The sequence below is a fragment of the Lygodium microphyllum genome, chromosome 24 (genome assembly GCF_053477565.2).
Source record: "Lygodium microphyllum isolate KBCC chromosome 24, Lygodium_microphyllum_v1.1.10, whole genome shotgun sequence".
Taxonomy (NCBI): Eukaryota; Viridiplantae; Streptophyta; class Polypodiopsida; order Schizaeales; family Lygodiaceae; genus Lygodium; species Lygodium microphyllum.
The window spans coordinates 89226385-89248515 of NC_141158.1; the positions used below are offsets into that span (position 1 = coordinate 89226385).

Here is a 22131-nt window from a genome sequence, read left to right on the forward strand (position 1 = left end):
ATGTTACATGGGAATTGGTACCTTTGCCTAAAGGTAAGAATGCAATTGGCTGTAAGTGGGTTTATAAGGTGAAGCACAATGCAGATGGTTCTGTGAACAGGTACAAGGCAAGATTAGTAGTCAAGGGGTATGCACAAACATATGGCATTGACTATGAAGAAACATTTAGTCCGGTTGCAAGGATGGCAACCGTAAGAGCAGTCATTGCTATGGCTGCATCAAAGGGATGGTCTTTACATCAAATGGATGTAAAGAATGCCTTCTTGCATGGTGATTTGCAAGAAGAGGTCTATATGGAGCAGCCACCAGGTTATGTGCATGTTGTTCATCCTGAGTTTGTTTGCAGGTTGAAGAAAGCCTTGTATGGCTTGAAGCAAGCACCTAGAGCATGGTCTGACAAGATAGGACAGTATCTTGTCACTATTGGCTTTCAGATTTCCAAGGCAGATTTCTCACTTTATGTGAGAAAAACAGAGAAAGGTATTATGCTACTTGTCATTTATGTTGATGATTTGATTATGACAGGTGACAGTGATGAAGATATCCTTCATGTGAAAAAGCTATTGAAGTAGAAGTTTGAGATGAAGGATTTGGGAGAGCTGCGATATTTCTTGGGCATTGAGGTGATTAGATCACCAAATGGGATACAGCTCTTGCAGAGGCAGTATGGATTGGACATGTTGTCCAAATATGGGATGACAAGCTGTAAGCCTATTTCAGTTCCTTTGGAGCAGAATGTGAAGCTGAGCACAGATGCAGGTGAGTTTCTGGAAGACCCTACTATGTACAGACACATAGCAGGAAGCTTGATTTATATGACTATTACCAGGCCAGATTTGAGCTATGCTATTGGGTTGGTAAGTCAGTTTATACAGGCTCCAAGGAAACTGCATTTGGATGCGGCTAGACGCATACTCAGGTATGTGAAGTCCACATTGCAGTATGGACTATTTTATGAGACTGGGGTTCAGATACAGTTGCATGGATACACCGATGCTGATTGGGCTGGTAGTATTTCTGATAGACGATCTACCAGTGGGTATGTGTTCTCTTTTGGGAGTGCTGCAGTCACTTGGAGCAGCAAGAAACAGCCTACAGTTGCCTTGTCGAGCACAGAGGCTGAGTACAGGGGTGCAGCAATGGCTGCATGTGAGGTAGCTTGGTTGCATAAGCTACTTTATGATATACATCAGCCTACAGATGGGTCAGTTGTCATTTATTGTGACAACATGAGCAGTATACACTTGGCAAATAACCCAGTCTATCATGCTAGAACAAAGCACATTGAGGTGCATTATCACTATGTGTGGGAGAGGGTTTTACTAGGTCTTATTGATCTAGTTTATGTCAGCACAGAGGATCAGGTAGCTGACATATTTACGAAGGCATTGGGCGCAGAGAAGCTGCGCAATTTCAGAGACCTGCTTGGTGTGCAGGAATTGGGATTGAGCTCGAGGGGGAGTGTTGAGATATCGAGCTCCACTCGTGATATGCCAGGGTGACCGTTGTGCATTTATGTCACCGACGTGTTGGTGATGCAGTTGGTACACCGCCCATGAATAATAGCTAGATGATAGCTATCCTTATCTACTCTAGTTTGTGGCTCAGTTAGTATGCCACCTTAGTTAGTTGAGTTTGGTTTGAGACCCATATATAGGGTTCTTCTATTTCTTTGTATGAGAGTTCTTTTGGCTTACACAACTAAGAAGAGGAAAACTGTTTTCAGCCTCCACCTTTGTGTGTATTCCCCCATTGTGCAAGCAAGAAAGCTACAAGTGAGACTCCTTCCTTCTCTCCCACAATCTTGACAGTTTAAGTAAGCTATTAGTGCAACTACCTGATACATGGGATGGAAACCTTGATGGAGTGAGAATCCTGACATCTTGGGAGCAACTTGACTCTATGTATCATGATCTTGGCATGGTCCAACCTGAGCGCTATAGGTTTTGCATGGGAAGTAAAAACAATGATCATGAAATTGAACTTCTTACACCTAGTAAAGAAGATTCTTATGCCAAAGATATAGTCTTGTGTTCTTGCAAACAAAATATGCGAAAAAGAATACTAAAGCGTGATTGTATTGAATGTTGTGAAAAGTGTAAAAAATGCAATAAACCAAGGAGAGAAATGTTAGCTATTGATTATTTACCTCTAAAGAAACAATTAGAGCTTTTAGTGCAATCCAGGACACTTTGTCATGATTTCCTAAGCATGTGGCATCATAAAACAAGATGGTTAGGGAAAGACATCCATATGCAACCAAAATTCATAAACGAGTTTTGGGATGGAACAAAGGGTCGTGAGTATCAGGATTTTTGGAATCCTGATGCTGAGTATGAGATGGTTGTTGCATGCAACAACTCGACATGTGGGAAAGTATATACAAATTTTACAAGGTCTTATTTTTCAATAGTTCTAGAACAAGGTTTTGACCAAGAGATGCAAGAGTATAATTCTGTTTGTAAAAAATATCGACATCTCAACAAATGTAAAAGGACAATGTGTAGAGGTGATCCTCGGAACTTAGCACTTCTTTTACATTGGGATGGCTTCCAAGCCTCTCATACCACTCAAAAGGGCTGTGGTGTGGTTGAAATTAAGCTCCTTAATGGTGGGAAGGGTTCCATATTAGGCATTATTCCTGTTTTATTCATACCTTTTAGATGCTCTAAATTTATTCGTAATACTCCTGATGTATTTCAAACTTTTTTAAGACCACTTATTAGTGAGCTACAAGACCTTTATATAAATGGTATGCAAGTGTCATACAACTACCCTATAGAAAATATTTTTGAAAATCCAATGGGACAATCAAACTTTTGTGTTGTTAGATTAATGCTAATGATGGTTACAGGGGATCATCCTGCACAATGCAAAATAGGATCCTTCAAAGAAGGTGGGCAATTCTTTTGTCGTAGAGACAAAGCCCAAGCTACTCTTGATACTAGTAATCCCTCATTCCAAGGACGTTACCTTTACGATGGTAGTCGATATCAAGCAAGATATCCTCCAACCCAACGGTCCATAGGTGAAATGATTGATGCCTTATCAAGTTCAAAGAGGGCATCCACACAAGCTGAAAAGGATGGAAAACTAAAGCTTGCAGGATTAGGTGGAGACTCTATTCTATGGAAACTGTATGATTTGTATGGTTTTAACATGTCAATAGACTTGGTATATGATGCGATGCATGTGTTATCTCTAAATATATTTCAAAAATACATATGAGTACTCATGAGAGCCATGTCCAATGAAAAGAAAAAGATGATAGATGTTTGTTGTGAAAATGCTTATAAGCTCTCTCCACCCTCTATTCGTCATGGAAGATGGCCTTGTAATCCAAGTAAGTACAATGAAAGCTTTAAGGCCGAAGAGAACCAAAAGTTCATCCAATGGTGCTTACCATATATTTTAGGTATAGTTGATGACAAGGTCAATTTTTGACCTAGGTTTGTTGCTCATAGATATTGCACATGCCTTCTATAGTTATAATAGATGTATTAGTTGGTCAAAAGAATGTTTAGGTGTTGTACGTACTTTGTTTTCTGCTTGGAGAGTGCAAAAGGAAGAAGCCTTTGGTGCTACTTCTTCTCCCTTAGAACACGTTGCAGGAAATGGAAAACTACTAGATAACATATTGAGACATGGATCGCATGATGTGTATTGGTGTTGTGATTTTGAGCGAATGGTAGCATTATATATAGCAGTAAAGACTAATAATCTCTTTAACGAAATATCTTATGTAAATTATTAAAAGAGGACATTCTTCACTTCAATATTTAAGTTATTAGAAATGGAAGTAGATGGGCTTTTGCCACATGAAAGAATGCTTATCCAAGTACAGCCTGTCTTGTTTTACCTGATGGTTATGCCTTCACTGATTACCAGACACCGTGTTGTTATTCATTTCATGAGAATGGCATTGTGGAGGTTTCTTCAATTGAGAAGGCAAAGGAGATGTGGAAACTTTTTGAAAGAGATGATTCCTAATATCCTTGTAACATAATGATGCGTGAAAAATGCATTTTAATCACAAAAAAGAGAAGAGAACGTAGGCCCCTTTCATCAAAAGAACAAAAATATATCGTGCAATTTCTTGGTCTTCAAGAGAATACACTAGTAGGACATCTAGTTACCACATATAGAAGAATTCTTTATAATGGAGAAATATACAAGATCGCAGATGACGTCGTGGTAAAAACTGACACTTTTTGTAGTACGTTAGAAAGTATAGGTCATTGGAAAGCAAGACTCACTAATTTTTTTTCCATTCAATGGGATGGAGAGTATTACACCTTTTTTAGTGGAGAATATTACAAGCAATGCATAACTGTAAAAGAAAATGAAGAATGCTTACTTATAGATCCAATCATGGGAATGAGTGTACTACAAACTCAACGACTTCCATTTACATGGGATTGCATAAGACTATTGAGTTCTTTATTGCATAAGTTTGTTCCTTTACCTTTACATAATAGACTTGTTGCATATGAGGTAAAAGATCTAATTCAAAGAACAAGATTATTACAAATAGGGGCAGTTGATTGTATACCTCCTTGGTTGGAAAAATATGATATTGTGTTGGCAAGAAAACATGATGATATGGATGGGGAGTACATTCATGTAACGATAAGAGAGGTAAATTATGAAGAAAAAAGGTGCAAATTGTCATGGTTGAAGTGTGATCATAATAGAAGTACATGGAGAATTGATATTGATGAAGATATTTGGAGGGATTGGAACTTGTGTAGCATGGTAATATCAAACTTTGAAGTTACAAAGAGAATGAGAGTAACATTATCAATTGGAGAGTCTATAGATGTTCCGATAGTGTGGAGATCACGTGATGTAACTTGACTGCTTTAGAGAGAGAGTGTGTGTGTGTGTGTTGCATTCTTGGAGATCCAAATGGGTGCTAGTAGCATTGGTCATAATGGACATCATTATCTGATCGCCATCCCATTGTGTATATCATAATGCTTTATCTATGGGTGTTTGTATATTAGGACAGTATCTCGTGGATATAGCTCATGTTGTGTCTCATGTATAGGTAGTTGGACCTTTGTGTGTATGTGTGTATGTGTGCATGTGTGATTATTAAAGAATGAGAAAATTTCTTGCTTGAAGAAGATTAACGTATGGATATAATCTCTTGTTTGAGGAATACTAGCATATAAAGTTGTAAATTTGATTTTAGCTTGTATCTTGTTTGATTTTAGCTTGTCTCATGGTTTGCATAGTTGTATATTGTATTGTTGTATGGTGTTTTTCTTTAAAAATTAAAAGCCCATTAAAATCATTGAGAGAGAGAGAAAAAGAGAGTGCGATCATTGTTGTATCCTTTTTATATGATTGATTGATTCTTTATTGGTTGAATATTAACATAGTTTCTTGATTTAATTTTAGCTTGTCTCATGGCCTCCCCAAGTCAACAAACTGTAGATTCAATTATGCAAACTATCATCACTCTATAAAAAACAATTGAGGAACTAAAATCAAAGAATGATAGTTCCGAACAAACAGTGAGCATGAGCAAACCAGTTTCAATACAAAGTAAAAGAGTCCAGTTGCCACCTCAAAAGCAAATCAAGAGTATACAAATAGGGGATGTATCTCTCATGAAGACTCCTACATATGACCAAATTTTCAAACCACCTAAAAGGATTAGTCGAGAAGACCAACATGAGTTTGGAAAACCATTTTTACTAAAATACTATTGAGATACGCAAAATGTTAGGTATTGTGCTAATCACAGAAAAGTGTATAATTGGGTCAAGAGCCATGAGATTGGCAATGATTTGCGGTTTTATAATAATAAAGATGACAAACATAGAATTTTAGAAATCATAGATCAAAACTATGATCAAATTTTACCTCTTGAGTTTCCTGGTGCTACTTTCCTTTTGAAAAAGGAGGATATATATCTGTACTATCGTTCTGTTGCTCAAAATCTCAAAAAGAAACTCAAGAGGAAAAGATCATCTTTGGTGGATATATCTTTGGTAAGCATACTTATTTATCAAAATTTTCTCACCATAGATTATATACATAAGAAATTGGTACTGATTGGCACAATTATGTTTTTTAAATAGAAGAATCATAACTTCGAGCAAGTAGATATGCAACAAAAACCGGTAAGATTTGCAATTTTCATCTCAAGTTTTATTTTTTCTATTGTATCATTTTTATTATCTTTATCTTTATTATAATCATTTCACTTTAAGTTTCTTAGATATATTTACCTTTCATTATATTTTCTCTAAAATTTTAGGATACAAGTGACGAGGTGTATTATCCACAACTTATGATGGAAGAACAATGTATCTTTTCTGAGAATAGTGCAACACATGTATGTACATCGTTCACTCATTTAAATATTTTAATATTTGGAGTTTTTAGTTTTTGATATTGACTTCAATTTTCTTGCTTGTACTAGTTGGAATCTCACAATGATGGTCCGCCTCTTGTTTCAATTTCTGCTTCCGAAAAATGTCAAAAAAATAATGAAATGGTTAGTATATCTTGGTTTGTAGTCTTTTTCTATTTGATTGTCTCTAACACTTAACCTATGTTTCAGGACTATTTAAACTCAGATCATAGTTTTATGGAGCTACTACAAGGAATTCCATCTATATGAGGAATATATACATATATTCTTAATTTTTTTATACTTTTAAATTAAAAGATATTTCATTTTAAGTTTTACTTTTCTTGCATTATAGGGTTCATGTAGTAGTGAACACTCTCTTCCACAAGATATGATCCAAGATCCTGAGGAGGTTGAAGTAGCACGGAAAAGTCTTCGTGTACGAAAGGTATGCTTAGCCATCTCTTGATATTTTATTTTAATATATGCATTTAATAAATTATATCTAATTACAAACTTATTGTGATAAGATGAGCAAGAAAATGCAGCAAAGCAAGCAACAACAAAAGGAGAGTAAGGGAAAAAATAAGAAATTATCTAAGGTACTTCTTTGATTTTTTTTTACTAAATGTGGCATAATTTAATTTTGTTAACTTTATTTTTTTGTCTATACTATAGGCTCTCGACCATCTTGAGCCATCAAAAAGTGTGGATCCTTCTAATATAGATTTGCCATCAAGAACTTCATCGATAACTCAATGTTATTAAATATTAAGACAATAGAGTAGCTAATTAAGTTATGATGTAGTAGCACACTAATCTATGTTGTATTTCGAAAATGCGGGTTGTTAATGCATTTGAAGAGGAAGACCAAGAAACCATTCTCCTCAAATATTTAGACATCCAATCCATTGATGAGCTATATGCATCGTTAAAATCTACATATGGTGTTATTAAGAGAGATCTTACTTTTTTAGGAGGACGCAATGAGCAAACATTGCCAGCCATGAGAAAAGCTCTCGTGGATTGGTTATTCTATAGAGAGAAAAATCATGTCACAAAAAATCACAATAAACCTTTGAGTATTGATGATATATGCATCTTGAATTGACCTCTTTATTAATGAAGATAACATCTTTTAATTCTTTCTATTATTTTAATTTATATTTTTTACCATAATAGTAATTCTTAAAACTATCTACATGATTGCAACTAGTTTTCTTATATATAAAAAATATTATATGATTAGTTCTAACTAGTCTGTTTATATAGTAAAATTTCACTACATGGATAACTAGAGAATTTTCAAATTTCTATACAGGAATATTTTACTATATCACTAACTTGTAAAGTGTTCCACTTTTACTAGTTGAGACTTTTTCTAGATACTTTGATAAGTATCTAGAAAATTTCTCTTTTTTTTCTATATGGATAGGTGTCTAAAGTTCCTTATGTTTGGGGCCATGTGCTTGACTTAGAGGCCACATCACTTGCTGTGTAAAAGACACATCTGTGGACCACTTCCATCTTCATCAGCTCATTCTGACCTCCATCAGATACCAATCACAATGCTAGCTTCATAGCATTCCATGTTCAACTAAATTTAGCAAAGTATGGACATTTTGCTAACCATAAGTCCTGAGGCAAAGCTTGGATAAGCTTGCGGTACCTCACAAGTGATGCTTTCAAACTATGAATTGAAGGTCTTATGACATTCTGAAATGTTGGGCGTAAAGGCACCTGTGCCTAACCGCATGTGTATTCATTGCGCTGACAATACTTACACATCTCTACACTGTAGGTGTGGCGGGTGTCCATCGCTATCACTTCATTCTTTGTTTTTTCAATGATATTTGAATGAGGGAAGGTCGATCACACATTGTGATTGTTGGAGTTTCCACATACTATGTTATCAAGGTATCAACTCAAAATATATTGGTTCATTATTCATGGTCATATGCATTTAGTGCTATACCTAAAAGTTTATCAATATGCCCACTTTAATAGAAACAAAGGCTGATTTTCCATTAGGAACTTAAAGTAATTTCTCTCTTAGGTAGGCTACATCACAACCCTTCATGCTTAAAGATTGTATAAATGAGTAGTACTAAAAATTACACACACACATATATATATATTCCCCATGAGAAGGGACACATTTAAGAGAAAATGTGTGTATTTTTTTGTATGAGGGTATGTGGGGGTGTGTATTGAAATATGTACATAAATTTATTTTAAAAAGGCAGTCATATTTGTCTTTGTGTGTGTGTGTGTGTGTGTGTGTGTGTGTGTGTGTGTGTGTGTGTGTGTGTGTGTGTGTGTGTGTGTGTGTGTGTGTGTGTGTGTGTGTGTGTGTGTGTGTGTGTGTGTGTGTGTGTGTGTGTGTGTGTGTGTGTGTGTGTGTGTGTGTGTGTGTGCGCACTCACATGCACATATATATGTGTCCATACGCACGTATACACAATGTGCGTGCACATGCACACGTAATTATCTTTGTTCCTTAAGGTGGGTTTTTGCCTCATTTGAGGTTTTCCACAAAATAATGTGAAGAATTTCGTTAAAGAATTGTGTGCAAGTGTGTGTTTTTCTTTGTGCACATGTATTTTCACTATCACACGTTGAATTTATCCAAATATTGAAGACTAATTAAGCTTTTTTTCAAGTGCACATTTAACTAATACTTTATGTTTTAGTTGGATTTGCAAAGTCAAAACTAAATATTGATTATGAAACACAAATTTTGCGTCTCCAATTAATTATCTATGACTTGTAAATAATTCACAATTACTTTTGCAACTTGCCTAGAAATTCAATGGAATTGAAGAGTAGAATTACATAGTAGACAAGCATTTGTGTAGAATGCACAAGTGGCATCTTATCTCACCGATTCCTTGGATTACAAATTCATTAGAATCAATGTGTCCTTGAAGATCCAAGAGGGTATAGTAGCGAGAAAACTTCTCTTCTTCACACATTTTGTAATATAATATTCGTAAGAATACGAATCTAAGTAAAGTGCATGCATGGAATAATGTGTCTACCTTGATATACAAATGTGTGCAATGTTGTGAATGCATTGGATTTCTAAGCAATGAATGTTTTAGACCTTGAGGTTTGTTGAGCCAATCTTTAAGAAATGAATGTTTGAAACTTCGAATTTTTTCAAACCACTTGTTTTACTAGCACTTTTCATTGCCATGATAAAGTATGTACACATTAAGAAAGTTTGAGAAACAAAAAGAGGATAGCACATGCCATTGCAATAGTTAAAGTCAAAACAAAAACCTTAACATTGAAACTCTACTTTCTAACGCATAAATCATGTAAAAAATGCTACATTAGAAATCTTCATGCGAAGGAAAAAAAGGTGTCATCTCTCAAGAACTAACAATTGTGAATGCTATTCAAACTAGAATAGCGAGTACTATTAATGATATCCTAGAGGATGTTTCTACTTCTAAGATGTAAACTGCTCTTGTGCATTATTTGTGTCTAAGATTTTAGGGCCATGGGCTATTCAATCAAGGAGCAATTCAAGGAAGCCATTCTTATTAGGCTAAGGCTAAAGTTCAAAGTTACAAGGTAACTCTAAGTGAGCAATTGATGGGTTGATGACCACTCAATAAAATCAAAGAAGAGTGCAAGTATTGTCATAAAAGTAGTCTTCTCCATCACTTGAATAATCAAGAGAGCTAAAATGCCTTTTGTTCCTCATGCAAACACAACTCAAAGTTTATCAGTACAAATATAAGCCTCTCCAAACTTTATAAACCTTTACTTACCTTTGCTAAGTGTATTTTGTCTTGGATATTTACCCACAAACTCTATAGATACTACAAGTTCTCGTTCACTTTTTTTTACTTTTATCCTACAATTCTTAGCATAGAAAATGTTAAGCTAGTTATAAGCATTATTATCTATTTTTACTCAATTTTTTACAAGTGAAATCAACAATAAGCTCATAAGAGTGGCTTCCAAAAAACAAAAACAAAAGCAAGCATGTTTTTGTCAAGTATATCAACATCCGTGTTTATAAGTTTTCTCCTAATTTTCTTTCATCTATCTAGAAAACATTTAAAAAGTGCAAATTGAGTAATATTTTTCCCTTTCATCCCCATCTTCTAAAGTTGATCTTTTCTTTATCTCAAGAATAGGTACCTACTATTATTCATTATTTTCTCCATCTCAAGCAAGTGCTAAAAGAGGAAAACAAGTAGTGAAATAATGAAAGACACAAGAACAATGAAAGAGATGATGCACAAGATGTAACTACTAGGAGTAGTAATCAACTATGATAATCAAGAGTACAATGGTTGAGTGCCAACTCATATACTTCACATGAAGCTCCCTCTCTCCAAACCAAGAATCTGCAAGTACATGAATGAATCACCATGGCCACACTCCCTCCTTTTCTACACAAAAATAAAGGAGTTATCATACCAAAATATAGACAATAAAGAGTCTACCCTTAAAAAAAATTTATAGGAAATGGACTTTACTTGTGATTTTGTGGGTCTTTTGGTATATTCATAAGCCTAAGAATGTGAGAGGAATCAACTTACACAATGGGATCGTGCAATAGATGTTATAGAAAGTACTATCAAAATAAGATGATATGTACATGTATTTATTTATGGATTTTCATTGTCTATTTGCCAAACGATTGTGACTTGTTACATAGAAACGCTACATGCAACATTGGTAAGGAACTAGTATGTTTAGTGTTACGACGATTAGATTATTAGGTGAAATTATGCAAATTGATATTTTTTTAGAAGGTTGATCCACCCCCTTAAAAATAAAAAATGTTGCAAATTAAATGGTCAAGAAGAAAGAAGTTGTGAAGGCACCACTTGAAAGAAAAAAGGATCAAAAGTAAGTTCGCTTATCCTACTAAAAATGCCACCGATTGCTAATACAAAATCTAAAAGAAGATATCATCAAAGCAGAAACCAATCTACCAAGCTAAACCCTTACCTACAACAACATCAACTTCAACGCAAACATAGAAATCCAGAGAAGGCGCAATAATTGAGGAAATTAATCTAGAAGAAACAATTAAGGATGCTACCACCCCTTCAAAGCAACTCAATAATTTAGGAAATTCAAATGACAAACATGTAAGTAATGACTTCCACTATACCTAGGATTCTCAAGCTTAGAGACTCATTGTGGCCCCTCTCAATCAACTCTATGTGTAATCTCCTCTTCCCCAATTTCTAGCACCACACATACTTAGGGCACATTAAGAAAAAGATATACCTAGGAAGCTGTTGCTTGTGTAGTGTTAGACATGACCCCCTAAGTCACACGCACAGTTCTTTCTTTACAATTACATTTATCTGGACTAATACCAATAGAATGAAAGGCTTGCACCCAACAAGGTGAAAAAGGCACTTTACAAGTTGAAGACCTTTGACTAACATCTCAACTTCTAGGGGTTGAGTAACAATGGGGGCATGTGCATTAATTACCATGGGGATAGAGCTTAAATGTTTATCCTTACAACAACTCCCAACAAAAAGTAAACAAAAAGTAATCCTCTATACTAATGTATTAGCCTATGTGAGCACATGTGCTCACATATTATATGTGGTACAACCTATACACAATTTGGGCCTTTGAAGTGTGGAATATACCTTGGGAGTTTTGACTCACCTAGTGTTAAACCCATCTCCCAATCCAACAACATATGCCCTCTACACATAACAAGACTAGAACTCCCCTTAAAAAGTGAATGTATATGAACTTTTAACTTGGAGATATGGAACCTTATGGAGAACCCCAATCACACCAAGTTCTTCATCTTTTGGCACCTTGCAACTACCTTTTTCCAACACTTCAAGTCACATTTTATCATGGAACGCATTCACCAAACCAAATGTACCAACATTAGTAGTGCTACCATCTTTACAAAATCCTTGTCATCTAGCATACTTCATCAATCGATAAAAACCTAAAAAACAAATCATTATCACAATCTTCTACTTCAACAACATTCACCAATCATTAGCTCTTCTTCGATCGAACCTTACCACCCAAGTTTTGCAATTCCACATCTATGGTGCATGCTATTACGTGTTTAGTTTGATGGAGAGTGACAAGGGACTAGTGTGAGAAAATATTAACATATCTTAATGTGTCAAAAATAGTAGTTAATTAAAATAGTAAGAGTTAAAACCATTTGCAAAGACTAGCAACTAGAAATAGCAAAAGACACCAAGGCAAGAACCAAAAAAATAACACAATAATTTGTGAAGATATCTAAGTGCCTAGTGTCTCTTTAAATTATACAGCTATTCATATTTTTAGTCTTGTGACTATTCCATAACATTTTAGAGACACATTTCAAAGTATCTACAACACTCGAAGAATGCTTGTTGGCATGATTCTCGTGTATATTCTATAGACATGCACATAAAAGTGAAATTTCCAATAAGTCTGTGTGTTAAAATATCAATTTACAAGCAGTGGGCCTAATGCTTGAACTTTCTCTTTAATATTCTTCTGTTGTAGGTTTTTGCAATATGATTAAAGTGGGAAAATCAAGCATGTGAAAGCTGAACAAAGCTATAATTTAAAGTGATACTAGACTCCTAATTATCTTTGAAAAATACTTCATTATTTCCCATCTTGCCTCGGTCTCCTTCTGTTATTTCTAGCATCTTTGCCTTCAATGGTTGTACACTAATGTTTGCAAATGTTATTCTAGGTAGCTTCTTAAAATGATTCTTTCGATAAACATAGTTTTTTTACCCAAGTATTTAGCTCATATAAAGGCATTTTGTTAAGGATATCAATCTCATTGCCTCCAGCCAAGAATCCAATGATGGATTCAATCCTTGACAAAATCAAGCAATATGCTAAGTAGATGACATTTTCAGAGCATACTTCCAGCATGTCCCAAACGTGACAGTAATAACCTTCCATTATAGTCTCAGCTGCTTGTGGATTGGAAGACTATGTTTATCTTACTAGACTCAAATGAGGTGGCAACATTGGCACATGCATGGACATGAGAATGATTAAACATGGCACTATATTCAAGACATGCACAGTTTCAACAGACTGCAGGCATGATCAACAAATGCTAAGAGATCAAATAAAAACTTCCACTGATCACACCACACAGAGCTATAGTAGACATCAGACCCTAGTATATTGGAAGGTTAAGGGTCTAGTTTATATCATTCATGAAAAGAGATGCTGTAGAATTTGGAACATGATCAACAAACACTAAGAGACCAATGCTAATGATCACTCAATGCAGAACTGCAGTAGACATCAGACCATGGTATGTTGAAAGGTTAGAGGGTCTAGTTTATATCGTACATGAAGAAAGGTAGAATTTGGAATGAAACATAAAATTTATATGAATGATCTTAGGATAGAGCTATGTTCTGTTTGTACAATAAAGTTTCTCCACATCATGTCAACCAGAACAATTGCAGAACCCGTATTGAGGAAATAAACTTCTGTGCTCTTATCACAAAGACACTTTCTGCCATGATCAAGGTCCTAGCTTGAAGAACAGACCACCCCTGACCCTTTTGTTCAGCAACAGAGAAATGCTGAAATATGCCAGTACTGGATTGGATGACAGACCCAACTTTAGCTCTTCGAGCTCGTCTTTCCACTTCCAAGACTTTGGTATCATCGACTTTTAAAAGCTTTCTATTGAAAAGCTGATGCATCAAAGCTTTGTATTGTAAAGCCGATACATCATTGATTTACAATGATATGATATGCCACGTGCAACATCCGTGTTCAGGGTTGCAGCCACAGGTGAACATCTGGGGATGCCAATATCCACTCGATCACCTGCCTTTCTTGTGAATTTATGAGTTCTTTTCATGGCCTAAGAGCAGGCCTTGTTTGACCTGAGACCACATTTATCTCATCATCATGTTTCAGCTCATAGCTAAAGCCCATATAGTCCGCCAAAACTTGAGAGTCATCATCATCATGGAATGGAGAGTTTGGAGTTCGCCGGGGAGTGGGTGATGGGGTTGGCGATGCACTTGGTGATACAAGCGGTGTTACAAAGGGAGTATGGACCGACGCATTGAGAGAGAAGCCATGCCTTGGCAAAGATGGTATTCGTGTCTTCACAGATGGAGGTGGCGGGGGCAATGCACGTCTTGTCGTTTCATGTACTTCAAGAACATCATCAATACGAGCAATTATGTTGAAAGCCAAACTCTCCAGTACTCTCGAATAGCTTTCAAGTATGGATTGGCCAACATCCTACAGACAAACATATAGCATACACTGCTGAGAACCAGTTTTAACATTCTCATATTTGCCAGCATAAAAAATAGGGCTTTGTTTATTGCCAGGAGTATATCAGAAAGTCTCAGAATAAGGCTGTGAGCATTACCTTGTTGTACTGAATCTTGGTCATGTCCAGAAGAGACTGCCTTAAACCTGGGAACCTTTGCTTCAAACAAAGCAAAAGGCTTTCTGCCCGTCCTGCAAGTTCTTCTCTCCTGTCCACGTCCATGACCATGTCTTTCATTATGCCCCAGGAATTTTTGCCATTCTGCTTGAAATCCCTTGACATCCTATGTGAGTTTCTAGGTTGTCTTCTCCGCCTCCATACATTGATAGCAGCTTCAATCCTGTTCGCAACCCCCACTGCTTTGTGCTCAGTTGATAAGTCCAGTGAACAAAGAAGTGCTTCAGCAGAAAAGGAATCTGATGTGATGTGCTTGTATATGGTCTCTCCAAGGCTTGCCTTTCCGCTCTTTGAAGAAAAAAGAAATCAAAGCATTTCCATCAGCTAAAGATCGACTGAACACAAGGACGCAAACAAGTAAGATGTTTGATGTTGCAAACCCTGTTTGTTTTAATGGACAGCCGCAAAAATAATCGTGATTTACCTTGGGCAATGCATCCAGATAAGCATCTGGTACTTCCATCTCAGATAGGACATGGGAATTTATCACCAATGCAGCCTTAAGCACTTGGCTTAAGCATTCTCTCTGGTGATGCAGACGTTTCTTCCCTTCTTCCGACAGACCCTTCACAGGTACCTTGGGTGTAGGCAGCCACCACTTATCTTCCTGTGCTGGGCCAGAGGGGATGGCATGGCCGCCTCTATCCACCATCCCTTGATCCACATACCAGAACTCTGTTTCAGTAAAGGTGTCCAAAACTTCCTGCAAGACGGAATACAATTATAAAAGAACACAAGCTAAAAGATCAGCAAAACTTTATTTGCCGGACTTTCGTACCAATAGCATGGCATCCAATTTCTGTAGAGCAGGAAGGTTGACATGAAGGTCAGAACGAGGCCTGGTTACCATAACCTGCAGACAGTCATGTGAAGGCTCTGAGATTTGCTAAATGGAAATTGTAAATACTTGTGCTCGCATGCCAGTCATATTGGGATAACCTTTGGAACGCTAAACTGGAAAGTTTCAGTACATTGAGACAACATTTAACACTCTAAACTGGATGGTTTTAAGAGATAGTAGACCCACTCTTCCTCACCCTTCATTGGATATGCATGCAAAACCCACCCTGCAAAACCCACCTCAAAGGTGCTGCCATCTGGAAACGTCTGGAGAGAAGGCACAAGCTCCACAATATGATCAGCAACTGAAAGTAGCCAATTCATTTCTCTCTTCCACACAGTCTTACGCTGCTTTGAAAGAGGTTCCAGTCTCCAAAGCTCACCAAATACTGAAGCTGCATGAACTCATAAAGTTGCACAATATTTGACTACTGCACTTTCAAATGGGTTAAAAGAATGTAATATTTGCATGATTGGGACTGCCTTTCTTACCAGAAAGATTTGTGATAGCATTTGAAATGGCAAGGGCAGAACAAACTCCTTTTCCACCACCAGACATATCCTCTCCAAGTAATAGCTTGGAAAATTTCTCCTTCATCATCTCAAGTTCTGCCAAATGACATAACTTGGGGATTAGAACAATTTAAAAGAAAACATGTCTGATCCAATAACTGACAAAAGTGATCTAAATAAGCTCTGGCAAGTACCAAATGTATTTAAACCCTCAATTATTGCAAGCATCCCTTTGACTAAAAATAAGAAAACTCGATTAAATCAGTAAATCGTGCCATGGATAAAGTGTACACACAGGTAATTTGAAATGCCTAAGTTTCTAGCCAGTCCTTAATGGAAGTCAGCTCAGGTACAATGAAAGAGTTGTCAAAGTGCACTGAGTTCTATCTGTCAAGAGCAGATTAAGATGGATAAACACTTAGTTAAACTAGTGAATATGAGGACATAATGATCTGCTTGCATGTTTAAATGATCAATTTCATCTAACTTTCTGTGAGATTTTGTTTCAATATCCTCAATCGAAATTCACATTTACACCATCGTAGAGAAAAGCCCACCAAGCAATCTGAGCAATTGTGAAACCTGATACACTGTCAGGATCTTCACTCCTCTACCAAGGTCAAAAATTCAAAAAAAAATTGTATATGAAATGAGTTCAGAACAGTCATTCACATAAAAGAAGGATTATCCTACAATCAGTCTTCCTTGCCTTCCAATACCATCAGGCATCTTGAAGAGTAGACCACATTAAATCCACTTTCCACCTTGGAGGTGCCTCTGTCATCAGATTAATTTCACTCACAATAGAACCATCCATCTGCTATAATTAGGTTTGTGCATATGAAGCTTGTATTAGATTTCAAAAACTCACATCCAATGACAGCATAATTTTGCACCTGAAATGTGTACAAAGCGTAACTTATAGCCAAGCAAAGTAAAACTTCTGTTTAGAGTACACCCAATGCAGGATTATCGGAAGAGGGACAACACAATTGTATAAGTCACCCATCAAACATAGAAAAGTTTATCAACAGACAAATTGACTGCACATATCATCCAAAAAGTGCCAAGCCAAGTGATGTAAGATACATGTTCCATACATTATTCATAAAGCACTCCATAAAGCATAAAGAAGCCATAAAAGTACTTCTATATGGAATTTGTATCTTTGCTACAAACAACACCCATGTTTCAAACAAAAGAATAATAGTTTGAAGAAGAGAGCCTCTACAAGCACAATGCATTCAATGCAGTGAGCCCAAATTGGACTGGAACACATGCAAGAGAGAACACAGAAAATGACTCAACAGTCCTCATGTTTTGCACAAACAATAAAAAAGTAGAAATGTGCAATTGCAGAAACTCTAGTGGACTCTGGTTGCGCAAACATGTCAATACTCAGGTTGCACAATCTAGCAAATGTATGGATGCTCTCAACTACCTGCAACCAAATGGATAGACACAGGTGTGCTTCACAGAAAATAACAGCTGCAAACAGCTGGGTATAGTGTATCAGTTCAGAAGGCCAAATGAAAGTAGCACACGATTTGTTTGGTTGATGGCAGGACATGCACTTTAATCAGAAAGAAGTGGCATGCCTCTTTGAGGCCTAGCTGACTTCTCAAGGGTGTCTACCTGTTGACAGTTGCAATAAGCAGCACAGTTGTATCAACAGCAACACAACAGCTTTCAAAGCATTAAATGGGCAGATAGATTATGCTTAAGATGATGAGTAGCAGTATCCATTCAAGTAATCAATACTACTAAGTTAACCATCAGACAGATTTACATTTTCTACATTGCAGTATACAGCCTCAGGTGCTGCATGCCATCCAGATTTCATGTGTGCTGTTGTAATGTTTTGTGAATCACTCCTCACAAAGGCTATATAAGAGAAACGTTTGATATTGACTTCATGGCAAAACAGAGTGTTGACAATCACACATTTAACAGGAGTCCCTGAAGATTCTAATAGCTACTCAAAGGACTCAAAACATTGCAGGATCATGAGAAATTCAATCCTTTTTTTCTAGCAGCAAGTATAAGTGACATGGAACTGTATATCTCCACCTTCAATAGCTACCTAATTCACATAAACGGGACACCCAATTACCTAAGTAAATAATATTTTGCCACAATATCAAGGAAAAGTTGAGCACATATCAAAATTTTAATTCTGCACTCCAAACATTAGGAACATGGCTTGTAAGACTGACATGGCTTGTAAGACTGCAGGGATCATCCCCTTCAACTTAATTATTGAAGGCAACATTCTAACTAGTAAGATAAATTCCCCAAACAAGTTTGGCGTTCTCTGTTGAGAAACATTGGACATTTCTGTGACTAATCCAACGTCTCAGCAAAGGTACATTGAAGACTACACTGAGCTGCAATGAAGAGCTCTGTATCATGGAGGTTATATTCTATCCTCATTAGCTGGGTGTGTCTACAAAACGCAAGATAAACTCTGACACCACCACCTAACCAACTTCAGATCTCCCTGTTTCAACCCCATAGCTCACCATTGGTCCTTCAATAAGCTAAAAATCCCTATAAGCATTTTGACTTTGCAATACATACTAATGTGCCTAGGACATGTGTATTCACTAACCATCATTTGCCCAAAATGTGCAGGTAAAATCTGGCACCTATGCAAATAAGCACAACTGACAAAAGATCTGCACTCGCTGAAGGTGGGCATGAGTAGCAGGCTAGCTGAAGGCACCAGGTGCATTCCCCCTTTAAATGTTTCCAACAAAAAACCAGTAATTTCATCCCAACCATCCTCAGGAAGATTACCTGTTCATATCACAATTAAATGTGAGCAAAATTGGCAATCAAGGGGATTGCGCATAAAGCCATACATGGAATCCACAAAAAAACGAGTAGCTACACCAAGAAATTTGCCAGCTATAGAATTTACATTTTGATGAATCCGTTAGACCAATCAGAATGCAGAAAACAGTAGCATCAAGTGCTGCCAATCATGTGCCACAATTTGGAGTAAATTGTAGAAGGACGCACACCTGACAACTCTGACTCTCCTTTTTCATTCCAGCTATTGCATGTGTTTGAGCCATATACTGGTTTTACGGTCTGCATCAACCCGCTCTTCTCGACTCCACTAAGTGTCCAAACGAGGGGAGATGATCCATCAGTGCTGCTAGAACCATCTTCGCCACTCCGTAGGTCTCCGAAGCTGCGACTGCAACCTTCGGAGCTTAGCCCATCACTCACAGTTGAGCTTGCACAGTCAAAGCTAACCTGCTCAAACTGATCCTGTAGGGCCTCAATCACTGACATATCCAACCCTGAGGAGGAAAATCTTAAGGACGTTTCCTTCATTTTGAAAAATTATCACCTGCCAAAACAAATGTGCACTAATTTGACGAGGAGAAAAACCAATTTCTATGCACACGATGAATCTTCAATCCAGAGATGAGCACACAATAAAATCGTGATCCTTTTCTGAGAGAACGGAACGGGTATCCATGACCATGATTAAGCAGCAATGCAGAGATGAGACCACTACACAAGCATGACCTTTTGCTAAGAGAAAAAAGCAGGTGTCTATGACCATGACTAAGCTGCAATGCAGAGATGATCCCCGAATGGAAGCATAACCTAAAGTGAAGAGAAGACAAAGGCACTTTACCTCAGCTCACGGTCAGTTGGGAATGCAGACGCATTCTTAAGGTGATATGTCGTGACTGAGTCCTTGTGTACATCTTCTGCATAAAAGCTCATGGGTTGCATACCGGGGCATCGTCGGTTGGGCACCGTTAGTGTGAGTCAGGAAGGGATGCTCTTATGAGATGGGCATCAGATGGACGGTCTTATGAGATTAGTACTGGGATGCAGAGCCCTTGTGCGTTGTGTCGTGGGGTTTGATAGCAAGTAAGTTTTGGTCATGCAGCTATGGCCTCTCTCTCTCTCTCTTTCTCTCTGTGTAAAAGGCTTGCAAGGAGGGTAGTTTCTGGCGCCCTCTCTCTCTCTTTTTTTCGTAAAGCCTCTCTCTCTCTCTCTCTCTCTCTCTCTCTCTCTCTCTCTCTCTCTCTCTGTGATTGATGATCACACAGTGGTTTAAACTTGAATGCTTGTTTTTGGATACACATACAGAATTAGAATAAAGACAGGGGGAAGGCTGAAGGTGACTCAGGGAGAGAGGGAGAATTGATGAGCCTCCCGATGTCATAAATGCAACCCTCCCCTGCTTACTTCAATTTTTACTTCATCTCCCTATCTGACACAAGAAACCCAACAGTAAAAGCAGCTCCTCTCTCTCTCTCTCTCTCTCTCTCTCTCTCTCAAGCCTCTCTCACATCACTCGTCTTAAACTTTAAAGCCCCTCTATGATCTCTCTAAAGCTCTCCATGTTATCACTCTCAGTCTAAAGCCTCTCTTATCTCCCTCTAAAGCCTGTCTCTCTCTTTTCTCTCTCTAAAGCCTCTCTGTGTCTGACCCCTGGGACCTGTCTCTCTCACTCTTTTGCGTTGTTGCACGAGAGACCCATTATACAATCTGCGTCTCCCTGATACAGAGATCCTCGTCCTGATTCCTCTCTCCCCAACCCACCCGGGCCCTTCCTCTCTCTCTCTCTCTCTCTCGTGTCATTTTCATTTTTATGTGCAGAATTAGACTACAGTACTGTAATATCTTTCAAGAAACCTTAGTTTCTTTCTCGTAAATGTTCCTGGTTCCATCTAATTTAACACCTCCCTGGACCCTCAGGCTCTACATCCTGCCACACATTACATGGATAAACCCGCCATTAATCATGATGTATCCTCGGACCTCGGCTATTCAGATTAGCCATTAATTTATACATAATCTATGGCAACAATAAATAATCATTTCCCAGCCATACATCTATCTATGATAACAATAAACAATCGTTCCCCTGGGCAAGTGCCCAAGTAGGCATGGGATTACGCGTATGGATTCCTTAAATGGTCAAAAGGGGCCAAGGATTTGACAACTTGTAATTACAAAATTGCTGATCCCAAGCAGCTTTGGAACTTGCCTCCTAAGAGCTCTTTCACATGAGAGCCCTCGGAGTTGTTCGCATAGCCTTGGAAACCCGGCACCAACACATATGTTGGTTTTGAAGGTGAAGTTCTCTTGGAGCAACTAACAAGGCCTAACATGTACCACCTACTATGCTTCTCTTTGACTATTTTACCCATCAAAACGAGAAGAACTTGTCAAATTACCTGTCTTGTTAAAGATATTATTTGTGATTTTGCATCGGTATTACTAGGTGGCATGGACTGGCTAATTGCGCTTCGTGTGGTTGGTATCATTGCCAAGCTTGTGAGACTGCATCTCGCTTACTTTGTGTTTTTGTGAGCAAAGGGTAGCAATCTCATGGTTGCTACCCTTTGCTCACAAAAAACAAACCAAATAGCGCACTTTGTGTGCAATAAATGCCACACGCTTTGCACAATTACTTTAATGTATAGAATTTTTAGATGCTAAATGTAGACTTTATGTGAGATACATGCATACATCTTTTATTTTTTTTAAATCTTCAAACAATGTGTCCTTTAGTATCACATCCTTATATACATATGCACCATAGGTCCTCTCTCTCTCTCTCTCTCTCTCTCTCTCTCTCTCTCTCTCTCTCTCTCTCTCTCTCTATATATATATATATATATATATATATATATATATATATCTCTGTGTGTGTGTGTGTGTGTGTGTGTGTGTGTGTGTGTGTGTGTGTGTGTGTGTGTGTGTGTGTGTGTGTGTGTGCAATACATAGTTAGTTACTTTGAACATATGCAAACATATATATGTATATATACATATGTGTGTGTGTGTGTGTGTGTGCACTTACTTTGAACATATGCAAACATATATATGTATATATACATATGTGTGTGTGTGTGTGTGTGCACACACACACACACACACACACATATGTATATATACATATATATGTTTGCAT

The 22131-nt window shown here is 37.4% G+C and overlaps 1 protein-coding gene across 1 annotated transcript; it reads right to left on the minus strand.

Moving 5' to 3' along the window:
* Nucleotides 1-13712: 13712 nt before the first annotated feature.
* LOC148015339 (rop guanine nucleotide exchange factor 1-like) lies at nucleotides 13713-20776 on the minus strand. Its single transcript, XM_087664970.1, has 8 exons — nucleotides 19834-20776; nucleotides 19205-19539; nucleotides 16158-16274; nucleotides 15906-16060; nucleotides 15604-15678; nucleotides 15250-15528; nucleotides 14748-15113; nucleotides 13713-14614 (listed from the first exon to the last, which is right to left on the minus strand). Exons 2-8 carry the CDS (start codon nucleotides 19521-19523, stop codon nucleotides 14219-14221), a joined length of 1707 nt encoding a protein of 568 aa, XP_087521096.1. The 5' UTR covers nucleotides 19524-19539; nucleotides 19834-20776; the 3' UTR covers nucleotides 13713-14218.
* Nucleotides 20777-22131: the final 1355 nt, after the last annotated feature.